Source organism: Falco punctatus (assembly GCF_963210335.1).
Source record: "Falco punctatus genome assembly, chromosome: 4".
Classification (NCBI taxonomy): Eukaryota; Metazoa; Chordata; class Aves; order Falconiformes; family Falconidae; genus Falco; species Falco punctatus.
The window spans coordinates 45114427-45139472 of NC_137583.1; the positions used below are offsets into that span (position 1 = coordinate 45114427).

The following is a 25046-nucleotide window of genomic DNA, read 5'->3' on the forward strand; positions in this document are numbered from 1 at the left end:
CCCATACTATCTGAAATCCTTACTTTGCTTTTGTTTAAAATGTTACCTTGGTTGAAAAATCCAAAACAAAGCAGCAACACAGAATATGGTCAGCAGTAAATGACAGTTAGTAGAACAGTACAAGAGGACAGAACACATTCGTAAGCGATGGGATTCCTCCTCATCCATCCTGTTACCAGACCAGACTGCTAGCCTCCGTTGGCAGAGAGCAGAGGAACAAATCTGAACCAGCTGTCACAGTACATACCAAACTCCTATCAGAAAAGAGCCACTTTTGCTCTTACTGTATAGAGCAGAGCACGTGGGAACAACCCCGTTCTGTACATGGGGAACATACATAACAACAGGGGGAAGCAAATCATCTTCAGGCATTAGATGATACGGGGAATGTTACTACACAGAGCTGATTTGCAGCCTGCGAATGCATAAAGCCATTTCAGCTGTAGCTCCCAATACAAAGTTCACTGCAGCCTCACAAGCCAGGCATTTGCTTCAGATATTTCAGTTCAATGTAACTGCAAATTAATTCACGCCACTTGGTTTCCCCCCTTAGACTTCACATACATAGATGTGTTGAAGCTCCACTGCTCAGTGGAGTGACGATTCACTGAGCTAGGCTTCCCTTCTGACCTGTCCACAGCTCTCGGAGCTCCACTTTACAGCCAAGATCCCTCAGCGCAGCTTTGGCCACATCATCGCAGTCCTTGTGTGTTGCACGAGCTTCTGTGATTAGGTTCTCAGCTCCCATCTCTAAGATGGGCTGAGAAAAGTCCCGGCTCCGGGAGACCAGGTTGCGGATCAGCATGCAAGCCTGTTTCTGAGGAAAGAGGTAAATCAGAGATATTAGCTTCTTTTGTTGGGAAATACCACCTGCGTAGGATGCTGGCGCACACAAAGCAGAGATGGCTCCAACTAAAAGAATATTTTCTGGGCCAATGTGAGATGCTGTAGACCTCAACAAATTATTTTCTGGAAGTATAAAATCCATGGACAAAAGTATGGCTGCTATTTCACACTGAAGTTTATACAACCAAACCTCCTGCTTCTGTCAGAAGATCAGCAAATCTCAAACACCAATCTTTAAATAATGCTAAGACAGAATTCTCCAGTTAGAGCAGACCCACCTTTCCACACCCTTGTATGATGTTCTGGCCACCTTCCCTGGCACTTAGCTTAAACTACGCTTTCAGAAAATATTTTCTACAGTATTTTAATGCTCAGGGGAGCACAGAGGTGGACACAGAATCTACCAAGACTCGCATGCGAAACCAGAGGCTAACTTCTTGCCATGTAGGTGTTTTATTCAACACTGGGAACAGATGTCAATGTTTCCTATAGGATAGATATCACCATAGCACAGGCTGGGTTTGAAAGAGCCTATTCTCCTCCCACTCTTTCAAGGAGGAGGAAAAGTAATGCCTAGAAGAGAAGCACGGCATTCCACAGTTGCTTCAACCTGAATTCAGGTGGATTTAAAACCCAAAGTAAGTTTTACTCTGATCCCATCAGGATGATACATGTAGGGAGTCCTGCGTTTAGATGCTGCATTCCCAACACACTCAGAACCTTTTGGTATTTGTCAAGTAAAGGACACAAGCCCAGTGAAGCAGTGAACACTGCCAACATCAATCCTGAATAATCAAGTACTCCAAGGCACATACCTGTACAGCCACTTCCCGTGGGTGTGCTTTCATAGCCTGAAGAGCTGCCAACGCCCCTCCACCTTCCATGATGACATTACAGTTCTCAGGTTTGCGCAAAGCCAACATGCACAAGGCTGCACAACCCTGCTCACAGATCTGCAAGACAAAGGGGAAGAAACACTCACTGGCTGAAAATGTTGCTTTCAGGGAAAAAAGGCTGTCCTTTTTTCTGTCAATTTAAAAAAAAATATTTTTTTTTTTTAAAGATTTCTTCCACTGACATATCCTGCTTCTCTAGCATGTAAATCAAATTTTATACCCCAGAGGTGTAGAACACTGTATCCCACATCTGATTCAGGAACAAGAAAACCCCTAATATATTAAAGTGGACATACCTTTCAATTTACACAAATCTTTGCCAAACCATGCACTTAACCCCTCTACAACAACCAGGTATTAAAAGGTTTAATACACTGCTCAGTTGCAATCATCTAACAACTCTACTTAGAACGTATCTGCTCTTAGCATAAGCTGTTTAACATAGGTCAGAGCAACGCTCTGGGTTGTTCCCCCACACAAGCAAGACAAGTTACGCTGCCACATTATACAGCCCAAACCTGATCTCCATTCCCAGCCCTGGCGCCACTTCACCAGCCACTTTGGTGCATACCTGAGCATTGGCAAGGTGATGGCTTATAGCAAGCACAATGAGGTCGGTTCCCCCAGCGTTAACAACGGCATCTTTCACATCATCATTACCAGCAACTGCTCGGATGGCACTCAGCACCTGCTTCACCACATCCTGCGTTCATCAAGAAAAAACAGCTTAGAAAGCCGGGCAGTGTTTTACAGACTTCTGAAAGCCAAGCAGCAACTTCATGCAAATAGCTGTAATTCTCAACTACAACGACCAACACTATTCTCAGTCGTATTTTCTTGCTAGACAGAGTAGTAAGGAATCTTGTTAATTTGGCCAAGGTTTTTAAAGAAGCTTAAAGAATCAAACATCAACTCTCTGGGACTTGAATCTAAATCCTCTTGAATCTCTTCTAGCTAGAATAGTGGAAAACCAGAAGCTTAGCTCTTCTAGGAGCAAGCAGAGCTCTGCTCATGGAGGACTGAGGACGTAACTATGAGCAAGGGGCTCAGAATGGACACATTCTTACCCCAGAGAGCACATATAACCTAGTTCTGTATATAAGGCTGTAAATGGGGATCAGTGTTTGGGTTTCAACCCCAACTGCCCCTAGAATAATGCACAGTCCGAGGCCCATTCACAGCCAGGACTTCAAAATGAAAAGCAAGCCCTGCTGCTTTACCTCTACTCCCAAGTACACTTTGTATCGCTCACCGGGTGGTCGATGCAGTCAGCCAGCAGAGCCACCATAAAATTTAAGCCGCCAAGGTCCACAATTTCTTGACAGAATTCATTCCTGACAGAAAGGCGAGAAAGGGTGGCACACAGTTCACTGAGAACACTGGAGTTATCTGTGAATGCTGTAGAGGAGAGATGATGAATGGAGTGACTACAAGCAAGGAGGGGTGCTGCAGAATCAAGGTGCTTTACTTTGCTTCGTTTAAAAAAAAAAAAAAACAAATAGTATATTTCATTTATTGTATTAAAATAGCACAGGTGACATTCTGTGCATTCTCCACCTAGACTGATACAGTATCTTTTCTCGGCAAGAACGAAGTACCTCAGCAGGAATAAAGTGCTTGCAAACCTGCACTGGGCTGTAAAACACTCCCTTGACAGACTGACAAATAGCTCTGATAACTGCCACCCTGGTGCTGCTGATAGCCTCTGGAGCAGTCATATTTTTCTTTCTCGGGGCACAATTCATCACAGAATTAAATATAATTTTAGTGGCAAATTTCTGAATCATCTCTGGGGAGCTTCAGGTTATGACAAAGCACAGTTCTCAGATAAGAAGGCACAGATGATTCAAAATTAGGATCTGCTGTCACGGGGTTAATTTTACCTTTTGCAGCTTCAATGAGGACTCTTAACCCATCATTTTCCAGCACTATCATTTTAGCATGATCATGAGCATGACCAAAGGGCACACGGATGTCATCATCAAACGTCATGATCCTGAGCGCCGAGGAGGCTGTTCGGACAACATCAGCATTGTCTCCGTGCTGGACTATAGCTCCAGTCAGAAGTGGCAGAACTCCACCTTTCACGAAGTCCTGACGGTTCTGCTCGTGTTTCAGACAGGCATGCCGAATGCATCGGATCCCAGCCAGCGTCATTTCTGCATCCTCCCTATATTCTTGCAGAGTTTGTAACAGCAGATCCTGGCCAGCAGAGTCAAGTAGGTCTGGCTGCCCATCCAAGATGGCAGACAGAGTGTAAAAGGCTTTCAGCATTAAATTTCTGTCTCCTGAAGCCAACTGGCAGGCAGAGAACACCACAGAATAGGCACCATTCTGCCCAGCCAGGTAGCGGAAAGCCAGCTGTTCTTTGCACTGATCAGTGAAGACCACTAGCTGCTCGGCCATCTCAGCGAGATCAGAGTCAGCAACAGCTCTCCCAAGGGAATCTAAAGTCTAAAGAAGAGAACGAGAGTTAACTTCTGATCCGAACTGTGCAGGAACAAGAGCAGTTCTTCACAGTCAAACTTGTTTATTTATAATGGTTGTCATCTTATAAATTTAGTTTGACATATTTAAGAAATAGCTGTCTTAAAAAGCAGCATTTTGTCTTCATGCACAGGACCCTTGGAGGAACAGAGGCTTCTCCGTACTTCTGCCACCTCTGTATGCCAGTCTGACCAGTAGTGGGTGAACTGGGCCCAACCAGCACATTTCACAGGGGTCAGTGGTGTGCATGAGTATTTTTATGTTCTTACTGACGAGGGACTGTATTCAATCTTCTCATCTACCCTCAGAAGAGCTAGCTAACAGCTACCGCTTAGCTTACTTGTATGCCTTTCATTAAAGTCCTTCTGTGGTTTGAGTTTACCTGGTAACAGCAGAAACTGCTTCCAAGTTACAAAAGGCAGTCTCTGCTGGCACTCTGCACTCACACCAATTCTTCCACTGAAAAGCGCAAGCTAGCTCTTTGAACTTTTATATTACTGCTAGTTTGCAAAACAGATGGGATTAACTGCTTGTTGAAGAGCTCACAGAGAAATGGGGCAGAGGCAGAAGTAGAAGGGATATCTCATTATTCTTAGTCTATTACTTAAACTATTATATAACTGTGATCCTTAGAAGACAACAGAAATTTGTGCTCCTACCAGCAAAATTTCATGCTTTTGCTTTTGACCATTTTCAGAGGCAGGCTGTCGCACAGCTTTCACAATATTGCTTAGATCAACACCTAAAAGGAAAAACAAAACCAAGATTAATATTAGTTACAGGAGCTTGGGTAAAAATTGTCAAGTTAACCACAGCAAACAAAGATGAACTTATTGCAAAGCATGGATCAATGCACAAAGATGCTGAAATGTTACTAAAGCTCTAAAGTAATGGTCAAATACGCCCTGGAACAAAGCATCAGTTTAGCTAAATGTCAACTAAGGAAAAAAACCCCAAACATTTAGTTTCATTGACCAAACTGCACCCTGCAGTTTCAGTCAAAGCAGTTTTTTCAGTCATAATTACTCCACAAAACTAGGTTAGCATTAATGGTATCTATGTTCCACTTCACAAAGGCTTCTTTTCAATACAGGAGGATCAATCTTTGCATGCAGGTTCTACTAACAGTTAAGATATGTAAAACCTCAGCCTGTAATAATCTCAGCTGCAGAAGCAGATGAATTTACAATACCTTGGGACTCAAACTGCTGCACAGCTTCTCTCACAGCTTCTTCTGGATCCATTTCAAATTCTGTAATGTTTTCTTGCACTGCATCATCAAACGTTTCCTGCGCAATCTGTTTCGATCCCATTTTACTCGTATGGGATAAACCACCTCCTTACCCTGTCATTAAGACAGTCCACAATTAGTTTTGGTGCAAAGCCTTCTAATGCTAACCTGAACCAAAGGTAGTGACTTGCTCTGCTTCACAACAAAAGCACAGAACTCAAACCCAAAAATAAATGTTCACAGGGATAAGCGGTTTTGGTGGTTTTTAATGGGCAGAAACAGAGCAACTAAAAGAGCTAAGGAGAAATTTCAGAGGCCCAGGATCTGGCTGGGGAAGCTGCTAGTGCTCTGCTGCAGAGGTGTGTTAATGTGACAGGGCTTCCGCTGCCCCTCGCTTGCCGCAGGGGTACGGTGGGCGGCCTGCCCGGGCACACTGGGCCCTGAGACCCTGCAGGCTCGAGGGCCAACACGGCCCTGCGCCCCCCGGCCTAGCCCCGAGCCCCTACCACAGCAGGGCCCGGTCCGCCCCCGCACCCCCCTCAGCAGGCCCAGCCGGTCGGGTGGGTCCCGTTCCCCGGCCTTTCGGGGAGGCTCTGCCGCAGAGAGGGCCCAGGAACCGGACGCAGGTAGCGGGGGAGCTCCCGGGCGTATAACGGGCCTCGGTTCTCGTCACGACCCACCTGGGTCCCTCACCGCCTGCAGCGCCGCTCCCCAACGGTCTCCTCCCGCCTGACAAAGAGCCGCGGGCTCACCGCGCTGGCACCACTCGGCCACCGTACGCAGGGGGCGGGAACGGCCCCGCCCTCCACCGCCCAGCCCTCCCAGTGCGCATGCGCCAGTGCGAATAGTCGCGCTAACACCCCTCATCCCAAAAAACGCGGCGCGAAAAAGATCCCGCCGCATCCAACTGCGCATGCGGCCGCGCCTCCCGCGCAGGCGCACTACGCCGCACGCTCCCGGGCCCGGCCTGCGCGATAGCGGGTGCCCCGCGGCCCCGCCGACGGCGCGGGAAGCAGCGAGCCGCTCCTGTTCTGCTTACCGCGCCGTCCGACTGGGGCCCGCGCCCTCCCCGTGAGTACCGAGCCGTCACGGCAGCGCTGCCCCGACACCGCCCGCCTCTGGGGGCTGGGGAGGCCGCGCGTGCGTGGCGGCAGCCCCCGCGGTGCGCAGGCGCGGCGCTGGGGGGCGGGGCGAGCCGCGTCCCGCGGGGGCTGCTGGGAGATTCCCGTGTGGCGGGGAGGCTGCGGGACCGGGGCGGGGGGCGCCGCCTCGGTGAGGGCAGGGCCGGCTCCCGGCGGGGGCGGGCCGCGGGGCGGGCCGGGGGCGTCGCCTCCTGCCGGTGGGTGCCTGCGGCTGTGGCAGCGGGGGGCGGCGGTTTGCCGGGGGGCGGCCGGTGAGGGGCGGGGGGCGCCAGCGGGCGCGGCTGCCCCTCACGCTGCCGCTCGCCTCAGGCCGGGCCACCGGGCGCGGGACAGGGGGGAGCTGACCGCCGCCTCGCGCTCACGGCGATCCGCCCGGGCCGGGCCCCGGTGGGGCTCCGGGGCCGGGAAGGTGTCGGCAGCGGGGGGCCGCTCCCCGGCGGCCGTGCTCCGGGCAGGGACCGCATTGTGCTGTTGTGCTACAGGATGAAAATGGCCTCCCGGCGGATCACACGGGAGACGTTCGATGCTGTGGTGCAGGACAAAGTGAAGAGGTACCGCATGGACCGCAGCGATGCTATAGAGGACACCATCCATCATTTCAAAGGTAAGGAAACCCGGGCGCGGTGTGCCGCGGGTTAAACTAGCCCTTCTGGTGACAGCTCTGTCACATTCCGTGCCTTCCATTTCCCGGGGTTTGCCACAAACGTGGACTTGTGCCGGTGTTTTTCCACGTCCATTTTTATTGAAGAGTCTAATAGCTTGGTATGACTGATGCTGTTCCAATGTGGAATGCAAATTCCAGGCAAAAAAACCAAATTTCAGACAAAGGAATTTTGTTGAGGCTGCGTTGGGGAGTGGGTCCCATTTCAGGGAGCTCTCCAGAGGCACCGCTGCAGGGTGGAATTCTGTTGATACCTGATAAGTTAAATAAGTGTAGGAGTGCGTCTGAAGGCTTTGTATTTTGTGTTAGTTTCGAAGGAAAAGCTGAAGGCAGGACTTTAATTTGGTGCACATATACAAAACATGATTGCAAATTCTTTTACCTTCTATATTGGGTATACAAAATGCCTAGAAAAATAACTTGGATTACATTCATAGGAAATTGAGAGTTTTAAAATGGGGTCTCTTTTGGTTTTTTAATGTTGTATAAGCTCCGGAGAAATCATTTATTTTAAGTACTTAATTTGTTCAACTATTCTGTACTTCCTGAATTTGACAACTGGAATTAGGGAATAGGGAATCTTGCATACTTGGCAGGCAATTCTGGTATCTCTGACTTTAACGTTGTCTTAGATAATTGTGTATGAGTTTGCAGAAAATACAGTCTTCTGTTCAACTGTGGAATTCCACCGTTCAGTGTGGAAACAGAAAGTGCATGCTTTCCATATTTTTGCATCCAAGAAATCTGAATGGAACCATTACTTGCACAGCATTAGCGTCTTCCTAGACTGAGAAGGTTGTGAGCAAGTATAAAATGGGGTTTATAGTGGAACTGGTGTTTCAGCTTTAGTGAGTTAGTTTTAATAAATTTTTTGGTAACGTCTTTTTAGGCATTGCTAATAATTTGTTGCTTTTTACTTATTATGAATTATTCAATGTATGTAAGAAAGCAAATGGGAATATCCTAAAATTAGAGATGTGTACTGTTCTTCAGAAGTTTTGATACGTTGACTCCTGTAGGTGTTTAAATGTGTTTATTAAAAATTTTTTTAATACCGCTTGCAATCCCTCGGTGTATTTATGTTTTTATCATTGCAGCTCATTCAAGGCCAATCCCAAGACCAAGATATGAAGACAGTTTTCATGATGATGGAAGATACACTCATGACAACGCCCAGCACCATCCCCATGATGACTGGACTGAAGACCCTAGAGATGACTATCCAGGACCTTCTTATAGATCTGCTAGTCCTCTCATAAGGAAAGATAACTACTACCATGAACAGTACGGCCGCCCAGCGTCTCGTGACCGGGAATTTGGTCGTCCAGCATCTCGTGACCGGGAGTATGGCCATCCAGCTTCTCATGATCGGGAGTATGGGCGTCCTGCTTCACATGATCGAGAGTATGGGCGCCCAGCATCTCGCGATAGGGAGTATGGGCGCCCAGCCTCCCATGATCGGGAATACGGACGCCCAGCTTCCCATGACCGGGAGTATGGGGGCCTGGCTTCTCATGACCAGGACTATGGCCCTCCTGACTCTTGGGAATCCACTGGACCACATGAAACTGATTTTAGTTCTTCAGATATTTTAGGTGATTTTAGATCACCGGGACTCATGGAAGATGAGTATGGCAACATGGAAAATCAGGAGTATGATGTAGACTTTGGAATTCAAGCTGACAGTGAGTTCCGACCCCCAATACGGAGGGGCAGCATTGGCAGGGGAAGAGCTCTGCGAGGAAAGCGTATTACAAGGGGTGCCATTAAAACTAAAGTATTCAAAGGAGAGATCAAAACTCCCCTAAAGAAATGGAACACTAAAAAACTGCAACCGAGCCTTGATCAGAAGCCAGCGATGCAACCTGATCAAATGCCAGAAGCTGCTGAACGACCAAACCAGAGGCCAGTGACTGCCCAGCGCCCTAATCAAAAGTTGCCTCCGCGACCTAATCAGAGGCCAACTATAACAACCCAGAGACCTATCCTCAGGCTCCCAAAGCCCGCGCATGTTTTCAGAAATCTCAGTTTTGACCTTGTGGATAAATCAGACATTTTTTCAACATTTGGAATAGAAATTATAAAATGGGCTGGGTTTCATGCAATAAAAAACGATGCAGAATTTTCCCGGCTCTTCGGAGCTCTCTTTGAGCTAGAGACAGAAACGTGTGCAAAAATGCTTGCTTCGTTCAAATGCTCCTTAAAGCCAGAACACAGAGATTATTGTTTCTTTACTATCAAGAGTTTACAACATGCTGCTCTGAAAACTCCCAAAGTGGACAATGAGTTTTTAAATATGCTATTGGACAAAGGTGCTGTGAAAACAAAGAACTGCTTCTTTGAAATAATAAAACCTTTTGATAAATACATAATGAGGCTACAGGACCGCCTCCTGAAAGGTGTTACACCGCTGCTTATGGCCTGCAATGCGTATGAGTTGAGCATTAAGACAAGTGGGTTTGGTAATCCAAGAGAAATGGCAAGTGCTTTTGAGACCACCGTTTCTCTGTGTCGTAAGTCCTTAGCTCTTCTGGGTCAGACCTTTGCTCTAGCATCTGTTTTCAGGCAAGAGAAAATACTTGAAGCTGTAGGGCTCCAGGAAATGGCTCCAGCACCAACACTGTTCCCAAACTTTGATGATTCAACTTTGTTTGGAAGAGAGTACATTGAAAACTTGAAGGCTTGGTTGGAGAAGAGTGGATATCCAATTCAGATGAAAAAAACTGAGCCAGAGTCCACAGCACAGCTTAAAAAACCCTCTCCTGACACAAAAGTTAAAAGTGAGTGAACTTGTAAGGCACTTTGCATTATATACTTTCTTTAATTGTTGCTAGTGTTTTGTCTTCATTTTTATGGTTTCATTAGGTCAGGAATTCCTAACTCTGGGAATTCCATGTAAACCCCTAGCAGTGCTGAGGCAGGTAGTAAATATATCTGTTGTAGCGATCACTTTCAGTTTTGTGGATGAAAGCATGTCTCCTTCCTCCCCTCTCCTGCACGTGCTTATACTTTAAAACTAGGATTTTCACCTTGTGCCCTTGGCTGCGTCAGCTGCCCTATCCTCTGGCTTCACAACTTCGAGGTAGGGAGGCCAGCACCACAGCTGTAACTGGCTACATCACACACAGAGTAAGTATTTGCATATAAGCAAAGTTGGAGATGTTACCATTACCACTTATATCAGATTGCAGGCATATTTCTTTCAAGTTGTTTATATACTACCATCCATAGGAATACTGTCTCCTCCACTGTATTAGGCCATCTAGTTCACCCTCTAAAGCATTCTTACTCATTACTGTACTGCTCAGGTGTTTCCTGCTTGACCCTCAGATACTTTTGCAGGGCGGTCTTGCAGCACTGACACTGAACAGCTAATAATTTGGAACTCGCCCCTTCAGAGCAGTGTTCAAGTAGACTTACTTTGCACAAAATCCTTTTGGTGCAATAAGGAATTGCCTTTTAAAGGATGGCTTAACTTGCCCAGGATGGCAAAGTTTTTTAAACCATGATGCTTCTCGTTATAAACTGTTCTGGAATGTAAGCTGAGTTGAGAAAACAGAGTTTCTGAAGTTTCCTTAATTTATTGTAGTATTAAGTACAGCCTATTTTGTATTAATAAGTTGAAAAATTGCAAATGTCAGTGTGTCAAAGAATAAAAAAGGCAACATACTGATACTCTGTTGATGAGGATAATACAATGACTGCTTTTTGTTTCTTCCTACAGCCCCACAGCGAGCTGATCGAAAAGCTGTAGAGACAATTGAACAGCTAGTGAATAGCATTGTTTCAGGAACCTTGTCTGCCAAAGAGAGAAATGCTCAAAAGAACTGTCCTGAATATTGGTAGGTGTGTTTGAACAGTATGTTGTAACATTACTCTCTGATGAAGTTATTTGGAATAGGTTTAATTAAATTCGGTATTTCATTCAATGGGTGTAAGAGCAAAGCCTACTGTATATTTAATCATACTTTATGAAAACGTTTCCTAAGCTAATTATACTTCCTGATATCCCTGGAAATCGTCCTGTTGCTTCTCTTTTGTCTAATAGGTCGCATTCCTTTTGATCTGTCAATAATGACTCTATGTCAATCCAAATACAAGACCTTAAAAGCAATTTGCATTTACGAGATGAAAATAGTAAGCACATGTAGTTGATATAAACATACAGTAAGTTAACAGATTTAGGGAACTTGCGTTCTAGGAATAATGTTGGAAAAGGAAAGCTGAGACACTTCCAAACATAATGATCTTTTAATATGACAGTATGTCCTCACATGTGAATTGCAGCGTAGCTTATTAATTACTAGACAAATGATTTATGTCAAAACCCTCCATCATTTATTTGCTTGGCGTACTTTACTTACTGCTTTAGAAGTGGAGATGGCTGTTATTCTGAGAAGAACGTGTGCAGGCTAACATTAATGTAGCAACTTATGTATACCCCTGGAAAAAAGGATCGATTGCTACCGAGTTTCTGATCTGAGAATTTGAGATTAGTTGGTGCTTTCAGCTTAGGCTTTCATTTTATTTATATGGTTTTATTTAGGTTCTTGTCTGATGAAGATAGTCTAGAATACAAGTATTACAGACTGAAGTTATCAGAGATGCAAAGGCGGACATCATCTGGAAAGGAAGCGGGTGGTGAGGGCAGAACACTAGAAGAATCTGCAACAGAATCAGTCAGGGCCATGTTGTATGCCAGGAAAGTCGCAAGTATTAAGAGAAGGCTATTTAAAAGAAAAAGGCTTGGAATTCTCACACAGCATGGTATTCGAGGAAGGAGGGTGAGGAGAGCAACCATAGGGACACAGACTGTGCTTTCAGCTGGTACAGCGCTGAAGCACCAAGACAAGCATCTTCAAGGTTCAGTCCAGTCAAAGCCTTCTGTATCGGAAACCAGCCTGTCTGAGAAGAACTCTTCCCTCGATACAGCCTCATCCTCACAATGTGCTACCAGTTCAGAGGTCTCTCTGCCAGCAGAAGAAAGGGCAGATTCTGAGGATTTATTAGCACCGCCTGAACTTTTCCCACCATTGTCCTCTCAGTTTCCTGACGGTAAGTGAAGATTCATCATTAGATTTTTCAATTGCAAATTACATCAGAAAAGAACTGTATAGAATGTTCTGCTGGAAATTTTTAAAATCATTTATTTTCCTAAAGAAGATAGTTCTTAGCTGTATTGACCTTCCAGCAATGCAGATTTTGTATGAAGCTGTAGATGACGAGCATTCTGTTTCTTGCAGTGGATGCTAAAACAATGGAAACTGCTGAGAAGCTTGCCAAGTTTGTTGCTCAGGTAGGACCAGAAATTGAGCAGTTCAGCATAGACAACAGTGCAGATAACCCAGACCTTTGGTGAGTAACCCACACATTTATCTCTGTACATGGGCCGATAAGAAAAATCAAAATACATCTAAACAGTTACTAAGGAGGTATTTCCTTTTATTGTTTGTTGAGATGTATGCTTTTATTCAATGTGTTTAGGAACAGAGGATTTTGAGCAATACTGCCTGTTGTCCTGCTCAGCACCTCCATTAATGGTGAATATCTGAAATACCCAAGAAAGAAAGACACTTCTCCCAAATGCGTACATGCACTGATATATGTGGTGGTGATATACGTGGTGGTTTTTTGTTTTTTTCATATCCTAAGTAATCAGCTTGCATCTTGAAACAGTGTTCTGCCAAAGTATTTGCAATCTTGTTGGTTTTTTAAGTGCTCCAGTGTAAATTAGCAGGTTTTTCTCTTTTAGTCATACTGTGCCAACAAAAATGGAGCTCTGTTCTCTCTTCTGTCTCTCAGAATCAATACACCTATTTCCACATAAACTGCATGACTCAAATTTGGAAGACCTGAAATTCTCTTCTGGGGTCTGCTGTTTGCTTCTGGGTCATCCAGAGCTAGGTTCTTAGTTTCTCCATCTATATAATGAAGATAATTGTACTGAATCCTTTATCAGGACTTCTCAAACTGTGTTGTAAAAAGCAGTCTGTAAGAATTGAGAATGATTGGTGTTCCTAGTACATGTTGTCAGGAAATCCTGCAGTTTTACAAAAACACCTGGAATGGCCATTCTAAAATTAATAAAGATATTTATTTCTAATCTAGCTAAAAAAAAATAAATTCTGATGTTACTTTCACTGTAATTTTTGCTCAGGTTTCTACAGGATCGTAACAGTTCTGCTTTCAAATTTTACCGAATGAAAGTCTATGAGTTATGTCCATCTATTAACTTCAGTGCTGTGTCAGAAGCAACTGATACTGGGGAAAGTGCTAAACCTGAAGAGAGAAATTTGGATATTTCAGAAGAGGAAGAGGATGAAGAAGAAGAGGAGGAAGAAGATAATGAGGAGGAAGCTGAGTTTGAGGAGGATATCTCCCAGCCTTTGGAAGAAATGGAAATGGAGCAAGCAGAGGAGGGAGAAGAGGATGACATGTCAGCAGGTAGAAGTGTGGAAAACCTAGCTGAAGAAATGATTTCCAAAACAGGAGAGGAAATTTCAACAGGTGAAATGCAGCTAGCCACCTCATCTGATGGTGGTATACCAAATCTGTCGACACAGGCATCAACTCCTGCTCCTGGTGCCCTATTTCCTCGCAAACGAATCAGCAGCAAGTCTCTGAAAGTTGGTATGATTCCTGCATCTAAAAGGATTTGCCTCATAGAAGAACCAAAAGGTGAGTGTTACTTCAAAGATATTTTGTAGGTGTCAGTAAGTACAGAATTCCTGATTTTTATGTACTTTGTTACTGACTTACTGACTAAAAGAATTAAATTTTTTAATATAAAAATGAACAAAATATTCTCTTTAAGGGTTCATTCAACTGACAAAGGAGAATCTGAGTAAATTGTGTAACGGTCTTTGCACTGCAGCACAATAGCAAAGTTTGCATCAAACATCATTCCTGAACTATTTTCTTGCATCAAACATCATTCCTCAGATATTCTCTAAGTATATGTGAATGTTACCCTCTCTGCTGCTTAAAAAACTCATGGTAGTAGTTGTTGCGGGGTTTATTTTATCAGTGTATGGAAGGTTTAACAGACTTAAGTATAGCACTGAATATATTTGGAGTGTTTGACTAAATATATTTAGACTTTGGATTGGCCTGTCAGTATGGCTACAGCAGCAGTAGGTCATGATGTTCTAACAATTGAGAGATAAGTAGCTTAAAACTGATTATATGTGCTCTGCAGCTACTTTAACAAATGTCTTTTCTCTGCATAATGATTTTTATTGGTGAAGGTTGTAATTTGTGATATACAATATCACAAAAAAATGATATACAATAACCTCATTTAAGTCCAGTCGGAATTTTGTATCAGAGTGTTACAGAAGCTCAGGGAAATGAAAAATCTAAAGTCCTTACACTATACCACCCATCAGTGTGTTGCTGGTATGATATGTCCAAAACTAAACACATCATGTAGTAATTACCTTTTCTGTGGTGGAGGGGGAAAAAAAAGTCTTACCGTTTGGTTTTTTTTTTTTAATTTTATTTTATTCTGATCTTTTCTTGTTGCTTCTGATTTTAGGCCAAGGCATTGAGTTGAAAGTCCCACTTGAGATGTGCTTTTGGAGTTCTGTATTAAAATTGTTTTTCTTTACAGCTGAATTTTGTCTTTGATTTGACTTGCAGTGCATGAACCTGTCAGAATTGCTTATGATAGGCCTCGTGGTTGCCCAGTTACAAAGAAGAAGAAGGTAAATAACTCTTCTGGTTTGCTATTGCATTCTGAGAATCAGCTGTCTTTACAAGAGACAGCCTCTGAAAATGTGTCATTGTCATAAAATCCAATTAAGACCTGAAGAGTCTGATCCTGAAAAAGACTGGGCTAAATCTGAGGAGAGCTGTGGCTCCTCCTGTTGTCTTTTAACTACCTGTGTCAAAATTAAACATTTTGTGATTGGAGCACTGTTGAAAAGTTGTGTGTTAATCTTGTATTCTATTTTAAAATAATAATAAAGAAATCAGTGTCTGGAAAATATGTTGTAATTGTCCAAAATTGCTACGATGTTACTTGACTGCTTCTGTATTTATAATAGGGATTCAGTCATCAGATCATTCAATATTTGTTATTAAAAACCATAACTGCCTTATAAAATATGAAGGTGTACTTTTTGCTATTGTGATAATGTAGTTAAACAGTTTTAGAACCTGAAATACATACTTTTTTTAAAAAAAACCCTGACAAGTCAGGTATTTAGTCTTTGATAGACTTTTTCTGTGTTGCTAATGAAGTGCTGCTTAGAAGATATTTCTGTGTATCCAGAAATTCAAACACACTTAGCTGGGGGGTGGTGCGTGGGGTTGAGTGATTTTTAATACATGATCTCCCTGTATAACAAAAAAACCCTTTGTTTTCCTGTTTTTTCCTCACCATAGAAACCAAAAGATTTAGAATTTTCACACAAGAAACTGACAAACAGGAATGTGGGTTTCCAGATGCTTCAGAAGATGGGCTGGCAAGAAGGACATGGCCTTGGTACACGAGGAAAAGGAATCAGAGAGCCTGTAAAAGTGTATGTAATGGGAACACACTACAGAAATTTGACAGCTGTGGCAAAGGCTGGGATTCTAATAGTCACTGTGTTTATCTGACCCACCTAGATGTGGCCAGTTCCGTGTTTTGTTTCCGTCTTGACGTTGGTCTCTGGCCTCAGCAAAATTGAGCGTGGAGACTTCACGCATTTTTCTGGCTAAGCTGGGCAGTCTGCTGTGGAAGGTGGCTGTTTCTTGCCATCCAGTTTGACATCACTGAAGGCTGCAGCATGAATGGTGTAGATATAAATATATATAAAGATATATGGGTGCCCCTGTTCTTCAGGAGGTGTTTTTTGTTGTTTGGTGTATTTAGGTTTAAAAAAACCTAACACATGGTATTATCCTGGGAATCTCCTTGCTACCACACCAGGTACATAATATATAAATAGACTTTGAGAACGCCGTACACAGTATCCTAGGTTTAGGCAACAAATTTATTTTCACTCTTAATTATGTGATTCATTCCATTGCATACTGAAAGAGGTAAGTGCATCTGCCAGAAGGTAAGTGTGTTTTTTCCTTTAAAATATAGTTTTGGTTTTGAATCTTCATTTTGTATTTTAAAGTTGCTGTATCCGGTGTCCACTGCTGCCAGCACAGAGACTGGATACTACCTCCTTTAACTCCCTCCCTCATAAGGAGGCAGAAACCATTTATTTGTCTCTGAACCCATATAACAAGCTTTCTAGTCCACACTTGTAGTCTGTGGTTTAACAGTCTTCTTTTTCCAGGGATTTCTTTGTTCTCTTCAAGTCTCGGACAGTACTGGTCATTTTAGTTGGTGGGATACTTCTGGTTGTTTGCTTTCTTTTTTTGTTAGTGCTCCCTGTGATCCAGTGGCCATCACTGTATTTTCTGTATTTCCTTCTTCAGCAGCAAATGGATGAGAAAGCAACTTACCTCACCTGTAGCTCTCTTGCATTAGAATCTTGGTTCTTAACCCCAAAACTTACTGAGACCAAATATATGAGTAATTTTTTGGTTTCTGTAGCTCCTGGCACAACTTTCGCTGCACAGCTGATCATGAGCTATTTAATTATATCTGATCTGACACTTGGCCTGCCACATTCTATAGTTTCTGGCCAAATAACTGCATTTTTAATATGTGGTAATATAGTTTTTTCAGCTTGAGTCCATTGCTGTGTCACTTTTGTAAAGACACCTGCAAAGAGTAGTGAAGAACTGCTTTCTGTACCTCTTACAAAAACTTGTTGACCTTTTCTGTAATGTAGAGAGAACTCCATTATTATTTTCACAGTGTGCACTTCTTTACTTTCCCATCAAAGGTGTTCTTTGGACAATACTTTGCAACAGTCTCAGGATGAAACCAGTGCAATTTAACATTTTGCTTTCTCTTGTTAGTTGCTTTGATACTGCAGGGTTTTTTTTTTAGTAATCTGTAGCCTCTACTCTTTCCTCCCCTTTTGAAAACTACCAACTCTTCTATTGATGACTTGTTTAAAAGTCCACATGCTGTCTAATCTCATTCTCTGAGCAAAAGGGGATGGATTAATAATTGGAGACACTCCAGTTCCAGTGTAGAGCATACCTTGATCTTTATCTAACACTGATGGTGAAAACTGATGTATTCAGGCACATCAGTTGTTACACAAAGAAACTTGAGACCCTTTTTTGTTAGGAAAGCTTAAAACTTGTCTTTGGCATGAGAGCAAGTCATATTTGCAGGTTTGAGATTTTTATTTATGTTACTGTAAAAAATATGTGAATCGCATGGTGACAACTCATGGAAATGATGGGTCCAGAAATTTTAAATGGAGATTCATGTTAGTCTTCTGAGCTGTTCTCTGTCTTGAGAACTAATTTGTCACAGCTATGAGTCTGACCAATTTTACCGTTCAAAAAGTGCTTAAAAAACCCAAAAAACCTAGCCCACACTCAAAGGCAGAACGTTGTATGGGACAGACCCTCCTCTGAGTAATCTCATGTCTTTGATTGGTTTTTTTTATTCTGAAAGTAATCTAGAAGAGAAACTATGATGTAAATAGAAAAAACATACTGTTGTGTAATGAAAACAGCAAGTGAAGAGAGTCTGCTTCAAACAGGTCATACTATAAAAGATGGAAAAAAGCAAAGGTTTGGGAGGTCTTTGGAAAACAGCACCATTTCTGCTGTGGACTGTAAAGTTGAATTTGCTTTTTAGAGTCTGTGAATGTTATTTCAGAATTGCACAACAAGCTACTTGGCTTAAGTGGACCTATCATTACAGAAACTGGATAAGAATAATTTTTCTTTGTTGTACTCTAGGTCCTCAAATTTCACCCTGATAGCATAGCAATCCCAATTTCAGTATGTGGTGCAATCTAAAAAAATTTTGTACTTCATGTAATGAAATCTTTAATAGATAATACTAACGTAACTGACCTGGAGGATAAAACTGGCACAGAGGATCATTCCTGTGGCAGAAGTTTCATTAATCTTAGCTTTGTAGTGTCTATGTTCTATGCACATAGCCTGGAGAAAGAGATGGTTTTTAATTATTTATGTCTCTGCATTCTTGTGGGTCATCCTCTCCATCTACTTCCAGGCCAGAAAGTTGTTTTGATATTGTTGAGGCCTGTCTGCTTCTATTGGCTTGTTTGGATGAAGACATGAGTTAATGACTCATTTTTCTTGGAGGGGCAGAAGCTCCAGGTTTTGTCTATAGTGTGTGTCCTACAGACTTCAGCTTGCTTTGGGTGCTAGAAGTTTTAATCAAGCAGCATTGTGTTCCCTTGGTAAAAATTTTATCTTTTATCCAGAGTTACATGGTGTTTCCTACTCATTCCTTGAAGTTTCTGGCTTCTATAATTTTTGAAATTTAAGAAATGAGGCAGTTTTTGCCATCTTTTGACAGAGGATCCTATCTGCCATGAATGAAGTGGTTAAAGTTCATGTAAGAATTTTATCTGTCAGATGACTGTATCTTCACTGCTCCCTTAATATCACAGGAGCATTTTCTTCTGGTGGGTATTTGCATGTGTAATGGGAGGTGGGAATTGTTTTATAGTTGATCTGGTATGCCAGATACCAAGCCTCTGCTCCCCTTCTCCCCCAAAAGCAGCAGAATTCCTTTCCACTTGAATTGTGTCTATGTTGGAAGCTATTGTTTAGATCTCTTCTGCACATTGTCAAATGTAACAGAAACAGAGTGTTCTAACTATTCATTTTACTCCCTAGGGGTGCTACCTCTGCAGGGGAGGGCTTGGGTGTTGCAGGGGAAGAAAATAAAGAAGATGCATTTGATGTTTTCCGTCAAAGAATGATACAAATGTACAGGCAGAAAAGAGCAAGTAAATAGGTATGTGCAATGGACACGTCTGGTTTATGAATTCCTGCAAACATTAAAATACCAGGGCTTTTTAAGTCTTCCTTTACCAAGAAAATAGTACTGTTTCCATGAGTATATCTGGCTTCTTAACATTTCATGAAAATCCAGACCTACGTTGAACTGCTCTGAACTGCTGAATTACCCCCAATCTTACTTTCTAGGTTTGACATAAGAGACTCGCTCGCTAGAAAGTGCACGGATATGCAAAGGCTGCTGTGTGAAAGATCTTCGGCAGAGTATGCCAGTATGAAGAACATTTTGTTCTATAGTAGTGGACTTGAATACTAATGTATTAAAACATTTTCCAAGATTAAAGTTAGTCTTGTATTTAATTGTGCAAGCTAACAACTTGGATGTCATCTTCTGAGGAAGAAACAACTGATTTTGTTCTCGGAAGTGCCTGTTTACCTCTCTTTTTGGCCAAGTTTGCCTGTTTTGTGATGAGATGGCTTACCCAAAAACGGAATAAGCAACATGAAAAATGTGACTAGCCTGGTTTGGCTCTGATCCTTTCTGAAACCAAGAATCTTCTCAAATTCAGATCTTCTTGCAAGGCAGTCCAGATTTTTATTATACTACATGTTGTCGATGGGCTGATCTTCTGATCTACTTCTGGAGTCTGCATAAAGCAGTTTCCTTTCCTCCACATGCCAATTTGACGAAGAGTCACTGCCTGCATGCTTATTTTGTATAGGATTCTAAACTTTTAAGTGTAGGATGAATAACTGAGTTCATCCAAGTCTGAGAACACTAAACTCTTCCTTGAAAACCTCGGCTGCTAAGGTTTTTCATTGTAATGAACAAGTAGTACATACTTTTCAGTGTACTTTTTGTTTTTACACAAATTTGCAGCTCTTCTCCAACAAATTCTTGAGTAATTTCTTTTCTTCTCAATGAAGTTCAAGCCATGACCAGGTGCAATTCACGTGTCTGCAGAAAATACTGAAGAAAACACTTGGAAGTCAGATATTCAGAAGTCATCTGGAAGTGGATCATCAGTTTTATAAGACCATCAGTTTAGAGAGTCATTTCTGTTTCTATTAAATACTTGCTTTGCAGAAGGTCTTTTATTGAAAAATCCCAAGAAACAAGACAAAAAGCTTGTACTTTTAAGGGACTATTCCAGAACTTAATGAAAGAGAAGACTGGATTCATCTACTGTACTTCAACAAAAAGCATTGCCTAACTGCTTGGTGAAGCAGCTCTGAAGACATGAAAGATTTAGTAGTGTTACCACAAATAAACATTCATCTTTTTCTGACTTGCACGTTAATAAGGGATCTGTGATTGGATTACCGAAAGTGACAGAATTTAATATCACACTTTTTAGTGTACTCATTCTCCATCATTATCTTTCTAAAACTAGTCAAAAGTCTTCACTTGAATGTTACAGTACCAAAACCTACTTCACTGAAGTTCTTTTTAAAGAGCTGATCTTGAGCTGACGCATGTTCTGCTTACTAGCAGTGAGTGCTGTCTTGCTGATGTTTCCATCCTGCACCATGCTTCTTTGTAGAGCAAAGAGCTTGTAGTACACCACTAATAGCACCCCACAGTAATGTGGCAGCATCTCAAGCTCCTAACTGACAATTATGCAAGAAAGTGTGTTCTTCAGTTATCAACTTGCCTGTGCCTGCTGTTTAAAGAACAAAATTATATTCTTTCTCCATTAAAACCCCTGCTGGTTGAAAGGGAGTGTCTTCATTTTCATTCTATAGCAACAAACTTTTCCTTGCTTGTAACGATCAGTTTTAGTTTATGAATGCAATTTTTTTTCTTTACTGTATGGGTCTTTGAAACTGTAAGAAACAAAATCATGTCGTGGTGTAATTTTCTGATCACTTTTTTGTGATTTTGTGTTTTACTTGCCTTGAAGCACATAATCACCAAATAAAACCACGATGGCAGGTATAGAAAAATACACCGGTAGTTCTGTTTTTCCATGAACATCACATGTGTCTTCACCTTTACATTACAAGAAGTTGAAGCATGAAGGCTATAGACAAACAAGTTTATCTGGTTGTCAGACTTGATTAAGGACATCTGATAGCCCAGACATTTCTCATAGGCTTTACTTGGAGATGCTTAAAATCCTTAAACATTTTGGACCACAGGCTACTTGAAAGATCATCAATTACAGTGCGTGGCAGTGTATGCTTACCTGTTAAGTTCCTATTTGAGTGTATTCTTCGCTGCCCCTCTTTCTTTCCTGTGCCTAATTAGCAGTTACACAGTGTGAAACCTCAAGCCTTTTGAAAAGGAGATCTATCAATCCCAGTCTGTTTTAGAATGGCACTCTGGAACCAATACTGTTGGCCTCTCAGACCTACTCAAAAGGGTGTAGCTTTTCTTTTAGTTTCAGTGATGAAGCTGCTGTTCACCATTTTTATTTCCCTGCAAACTTCTAGTTCACCTCTTCTTTCACATTTACATTTTGCAAGGATTCTTGATCATATGATACGCTATTTGCAGAAAGGCACAAGGCAAAGTGGAGTTTCACACTAGGTTGAAATCCACTCTCTCGGACCCAGATCAGCATTCTGTGCTGCTCTGATTTAACCGGAGTTTTTTGGGCCTAGTACCATTCGGGGTGCATTTGCTAAACACCTGCTCGCCCGATCTGGGAGAATTGTTGGTACCCAGATTGGAAAATGGTACCGTCCTTCCTGAGTGCAATTCAATTTAGAGTATAATGCTGTCTTGAGAATAAAGGTGAACATTGGGAAAATCTTAATCTGCTACCCTGGATGACTGTAGTATGGTCTTTCTTTCTTGTGCCAAACTTTAATTTTGGACAAGATATCAGCAGAGCAGTACTGGTGCTGAGATTCCAGTGTTGCTCTCAAGTGGGTAACCGTTTGCCTTTATCTTGTTTTACCAAGAGATGACCTTACACTCCTTTTGCAAAAGGAATTTCCTTTTATTTTGACCTGCTTTTGCAGGCAGCTCTGATTTGAAAATTTTAAATACTTGTACATGTGAAACATTTGTTATGCAGATACATTGCCTTGTTTAAAGTTTACTAGCTTCTTTTCTGTTATTTTAGTTCCAGGCTCTCTTCCATGAAGACTGCAAGCTTCAGTGAACATTTTAACTAACTTCAGTGGTGTGTCTACTGTCTTTTGGTTGTTTTTTGCCATTAATCTTGTAGAGCAATTTGCTAGTTTCTGTTCCGTGCAAATTGGCAGTAGTGCTAAGCTAGTAACAATAAGATGTTTATGTTATTGGATAACTGACATTTCTTTTTAGTGTAAGTAAACATGTTAGCATTGTTAATCTTTTAATATCTGCAATAAATGTAGAACTAAACAATTTCTGGTTTAAATGTTTTGCTTGTGAATTTGGCCATTTGTAAGAGATATGCATCATTATGGCACTAACAAGTGGAATTGAGATTACGCAGTGTTATATTAGTGTAAAGCAGGATTTTATAGTGTGTGAGGGAAGGAAGGTCCCTCTGTTTCTGTGCTGCTAAATGTCTCTGTTGAGAATACCCACTAAATAATTTCTTAGTTACTTCTTCATGTGGCTTCTAGTGCATTAAATCCATACACGACAGTGTTACTTTCCACATGAACATCAAAACCATTGTGCCCCAGTCAGAAAGCAAGAATTTTACCCTTTATTCCCATATCCCAGGAATTAGTTGTCTCTCTGATTTTCTTGGTGTACTGACTAGAACAGCAAAACTTTCTCTTTACATATGTGTGTGGTTTACTGTTGCCTTTAAATTCAAATTCCTTTTTTAGACAGGATATGAGGAGGGAAATTGCAACAAACTGAAATTTAACACTTGTGCAGCTGCCTTCCATCCAGAGGTAAAGTGAGAGTGTTTGTTTGTGAAAGATACCAGCCAGGTCTCCTGTCCCTTGCTTTTGACATTGACAGCTAGGAAAAGTTTTACAGAGGCAAGTCCAAGCCCTGGCTACACCTTTTTCCTCCTTTTCCTTCAAAAATTTACAATACTTAAGGACCTGGTTCTAGAAGAAAGGACATTTGCTCTCGTTGGAGAGAAATGAGGAGATCCCCATTTTGGGGGAGGTGCCCTAACAGAGTAAGAGAACTACAGTCAATAATATACTGTTTGGAGTAATTGTGTTGGACTAATAGAGATGTTTCCTTTTTTTTTGCCTTCAAAACTTTTCTTTGGTGTATACCAATGACGTTTTTCCTATTTATTTTTTGGGTTTTTTAGAAGACACTATAGCATCCTTAGTGTGAACACTTAAATCTGTGCTGAGATGTTATTTCTCAAAGTCAATGTACAGTATTTTTTTCTATTGATACTCCATTCTGGTTTAAAGTTAATCCTGATGTATTGTGCCCAAAGAAAGTCTGGACTCAGAAATTCAAATATTGTTATTTTGGATTGTTTTCTATCCTATAGGCAGGTGTATTTTCTAATTAAAAACGAATTCCTGAAAGTCCTGTATGATCTTTAAGTCTGCATATCTCACGACTGAGTGGCCAATCACAACCAGACTGTAGATTTGAGCAATAATAAACACCTTAAATGAGAATATGCTCAAAAGAACAATAGGGTACTTCTGAAATAAATAGTTTTTGTGAACCTTGTTAAGTAGGTAACTTGCTGAATTTCAGCAAGTGTGGAAAATGTTTGCATTATCTGTGGGCAATAAAGTTACTGCTGTTTAAGAAAGTGGTAGCACACTGTGTTCTCTTCAGCTTTTTGTGCCTAATTCATGTCATTAGAAGGTTGTGCTAATTTCCTTGAAAATTATTTCCTAGGCAAGACTTTGCTTTGAAGGGGAAATCGTATTTCATATCCTGCCGCTAGGTAATAAAGCAATAGTAAAACAGTGAACACAAAGCAATAAAATCCAATTTTTAAAACAGCTGCCCCTTTGGCAGAAGTTCACTGTAGACTGTTTGATTCATGGGGTTAACAAAAGTTCTATCTTTGAACAGTTTACAAGACCTGTTTCAGAAACCGGAACTATTACTGGATGAGAAATAAGAATTCTGAAAAACAGTCTAAAATGGGAGACCATTAAGAGGTCACACAACACAAAAATGTAAAGAGAATCTGTAACTTCTGGATTTATTTGATGCCTTACCAGTTACTGTGCGTTACCTACTGATGTCAGCAGGAGGAAGGTTAGTGGAGGGGAGTTCTGCAGAGTTCCCGCTTGTTGCATACACCGAGCAGAAAAACCCTTCGTTTATTTTACTGTTCAATCCAGGTTGTTAAATTTAAGTCCCTAAGAGGATGCAGATCAGTTGTCACCCACATGCCTGTGTAATTTACATGCATTTCCCCTAAATCACAAAAAACATAAACAACAAAGATGGTCCATTGTTTAGGGGTGTCATTTGACACAAGAAAGCCAGCGTTCCTGACGAACACCGGCAGCAGCTTCCCTGTGCTGGTCCCGCCACCGTGACCTAGAGAGGAGACAAATGCTAGGACAGGTAGCGGGTGAGGCGGCCTTTACCATGACATGAGAATGGGTTTGTGCCCATTTCCCCTCAGGTAGCAGGTGAGATGGGCTTTACTATGAAATGACAATTTTTGTACCCATTTGCCTTTAGGTAGTGGGTGTGACAGACGTTAACTATAAAGCAGAATTTTTGTACCCATTTCCCCTCAGCAAGTGAGACTGGCTCTAATGTGAAACAAGAAATTTTATACCCATTTCCTCTCAGGTAGCGGGTGAGACGGGCTTTACTATGAAGGAGGAGAGTTTTTGTACTCATTTGCCCTCAGGTAGCAGGCAAGACTGGCTTTCCTACGAAACAAGAATTTTTGTACCCATTTCCCCTCAGGTAGCGGCTGTGGCAGACTACTATAAACGAGGAGAATGTGTTTGTGCCCATTTCCCCTCAGGTAGTGGGTAAGACGGGCTTTACTATGAAAGAGCAGAATTTTTGTACCCATTTCCCCTTA

At 42.0% G+C, this 25046-nt stretch overlaps 2 protein-coding genes across 6 annotated transcripts; one reads left to right on the forward strand and one right to left on the reverse strand.

Moving 5' to 3' along the window:
* Positions 1 to 84: 84 nt before the first annotated feature.
* Positions 85 to 6639, reverse strand: ARMC6 (armadillo repeat containing 6). Of its 2 annotated transcripts, none has more exons than XM_080384221.1 (8): positions 6500 to 6639; positions 5422 to 5574; positions 4889 to 4971; positions 3626 to 4196; positions 2995 to 3140; positions 2314 to 2445; positions 1662 to 1799; positions 85 to 817 (listed from the first exon to the last, which is right to left on the reverse strand). In XM_080384221.1, exons 2-8 carry the CDS (start codon positions 5540 to 5542, stop codon positions 605 to 607), a joined length of 1404 nt encoding a protein of 467 aa, XP_080240347.1. In that variant the 5' UTR covers positions 5543 to 5574; positions 6500 to 6639; the 3' UTR covers positions 85 to 604. The 2 variants fall into 2 exon arrangements, with proteins under 2 accessions (XP_080240347.1, XP_080240348.1); XM_080384222.1 differs by lacking the exon at positions 6500 to 6639 and adding an exon at positions 6141 to 6254.
* SUGP2 (SURP and G-patch domain containing 2) lies at positions 6374 to 23809 on the forward strand (the record flags this gene model as incomplete). 4 transcript variants are annotated; one of them, XM_080384201.1, is made up of 11 exons in its annotated part: positions 6374 to 6531; positions 7085 to 7206; positions 8361 to 10043; positions 10988 to 11105; positions 11810 to 12318; positions 12507 to 12618; positions 13421 to 13941; positions 14905 to 14969; positions 15652 to 15788; positions 18988 to 19108; positions 19300 to 23809. In XM_080384201.1, the coding sequence occupies 10 exons, from the start codon at positions 6374 to 6376 to the stop codon at positions 19106 to 19108; spliced, it is 3546 nt and encodes a 1181-aa protein (XP_080240327.1). In that variant the 3' UTR covers positions 19300 to 23809. The 4 variants fall into 4 exon arrangements, 3 of the variants coding, with proteins under 3 accessions (XP_080240327.1, XP_080240328.1, XP_080240329.1); XM_080384202.1 differs by having other exon boundaries at positions 22185 to 23809; XR_013927615.1 differs by lacking the exons at positions 18988 to 19108; positions 19300 to 23809 and having other exon boundaries at positions 13421 to 13707; positions 13827 to 13941; positions 15652 to 15723.
* Positions 23810 to 25046: the final 1237 nt, after the last annotated feature.

Excerpts from the sequence above, each read along its gene's own strand:
- ARMC6 (XM_080384221.1), bottom strand. The coding sequence starts at position 5,542 with ATGGGATCGAAACAGATTGCGCAGGAAACGTTTGATGATGCAGTGCAA. Across the intron at positions 3,141-3,625 it reads CCTCATTGAAGCTGCAAAAG|CATTCACAGATAACTCCAGT; the intron begins GTAAAATTAACC and ends TCTCCTCTACAG. Across the intron at positions 1,800-2,313 it reads ATCACCTTGCCAATGCTCAG|ATCTGTGAGCAGGGTTGTGC; the intron begins GTATGCACCAAA and ends TTTGTCTTGCAG.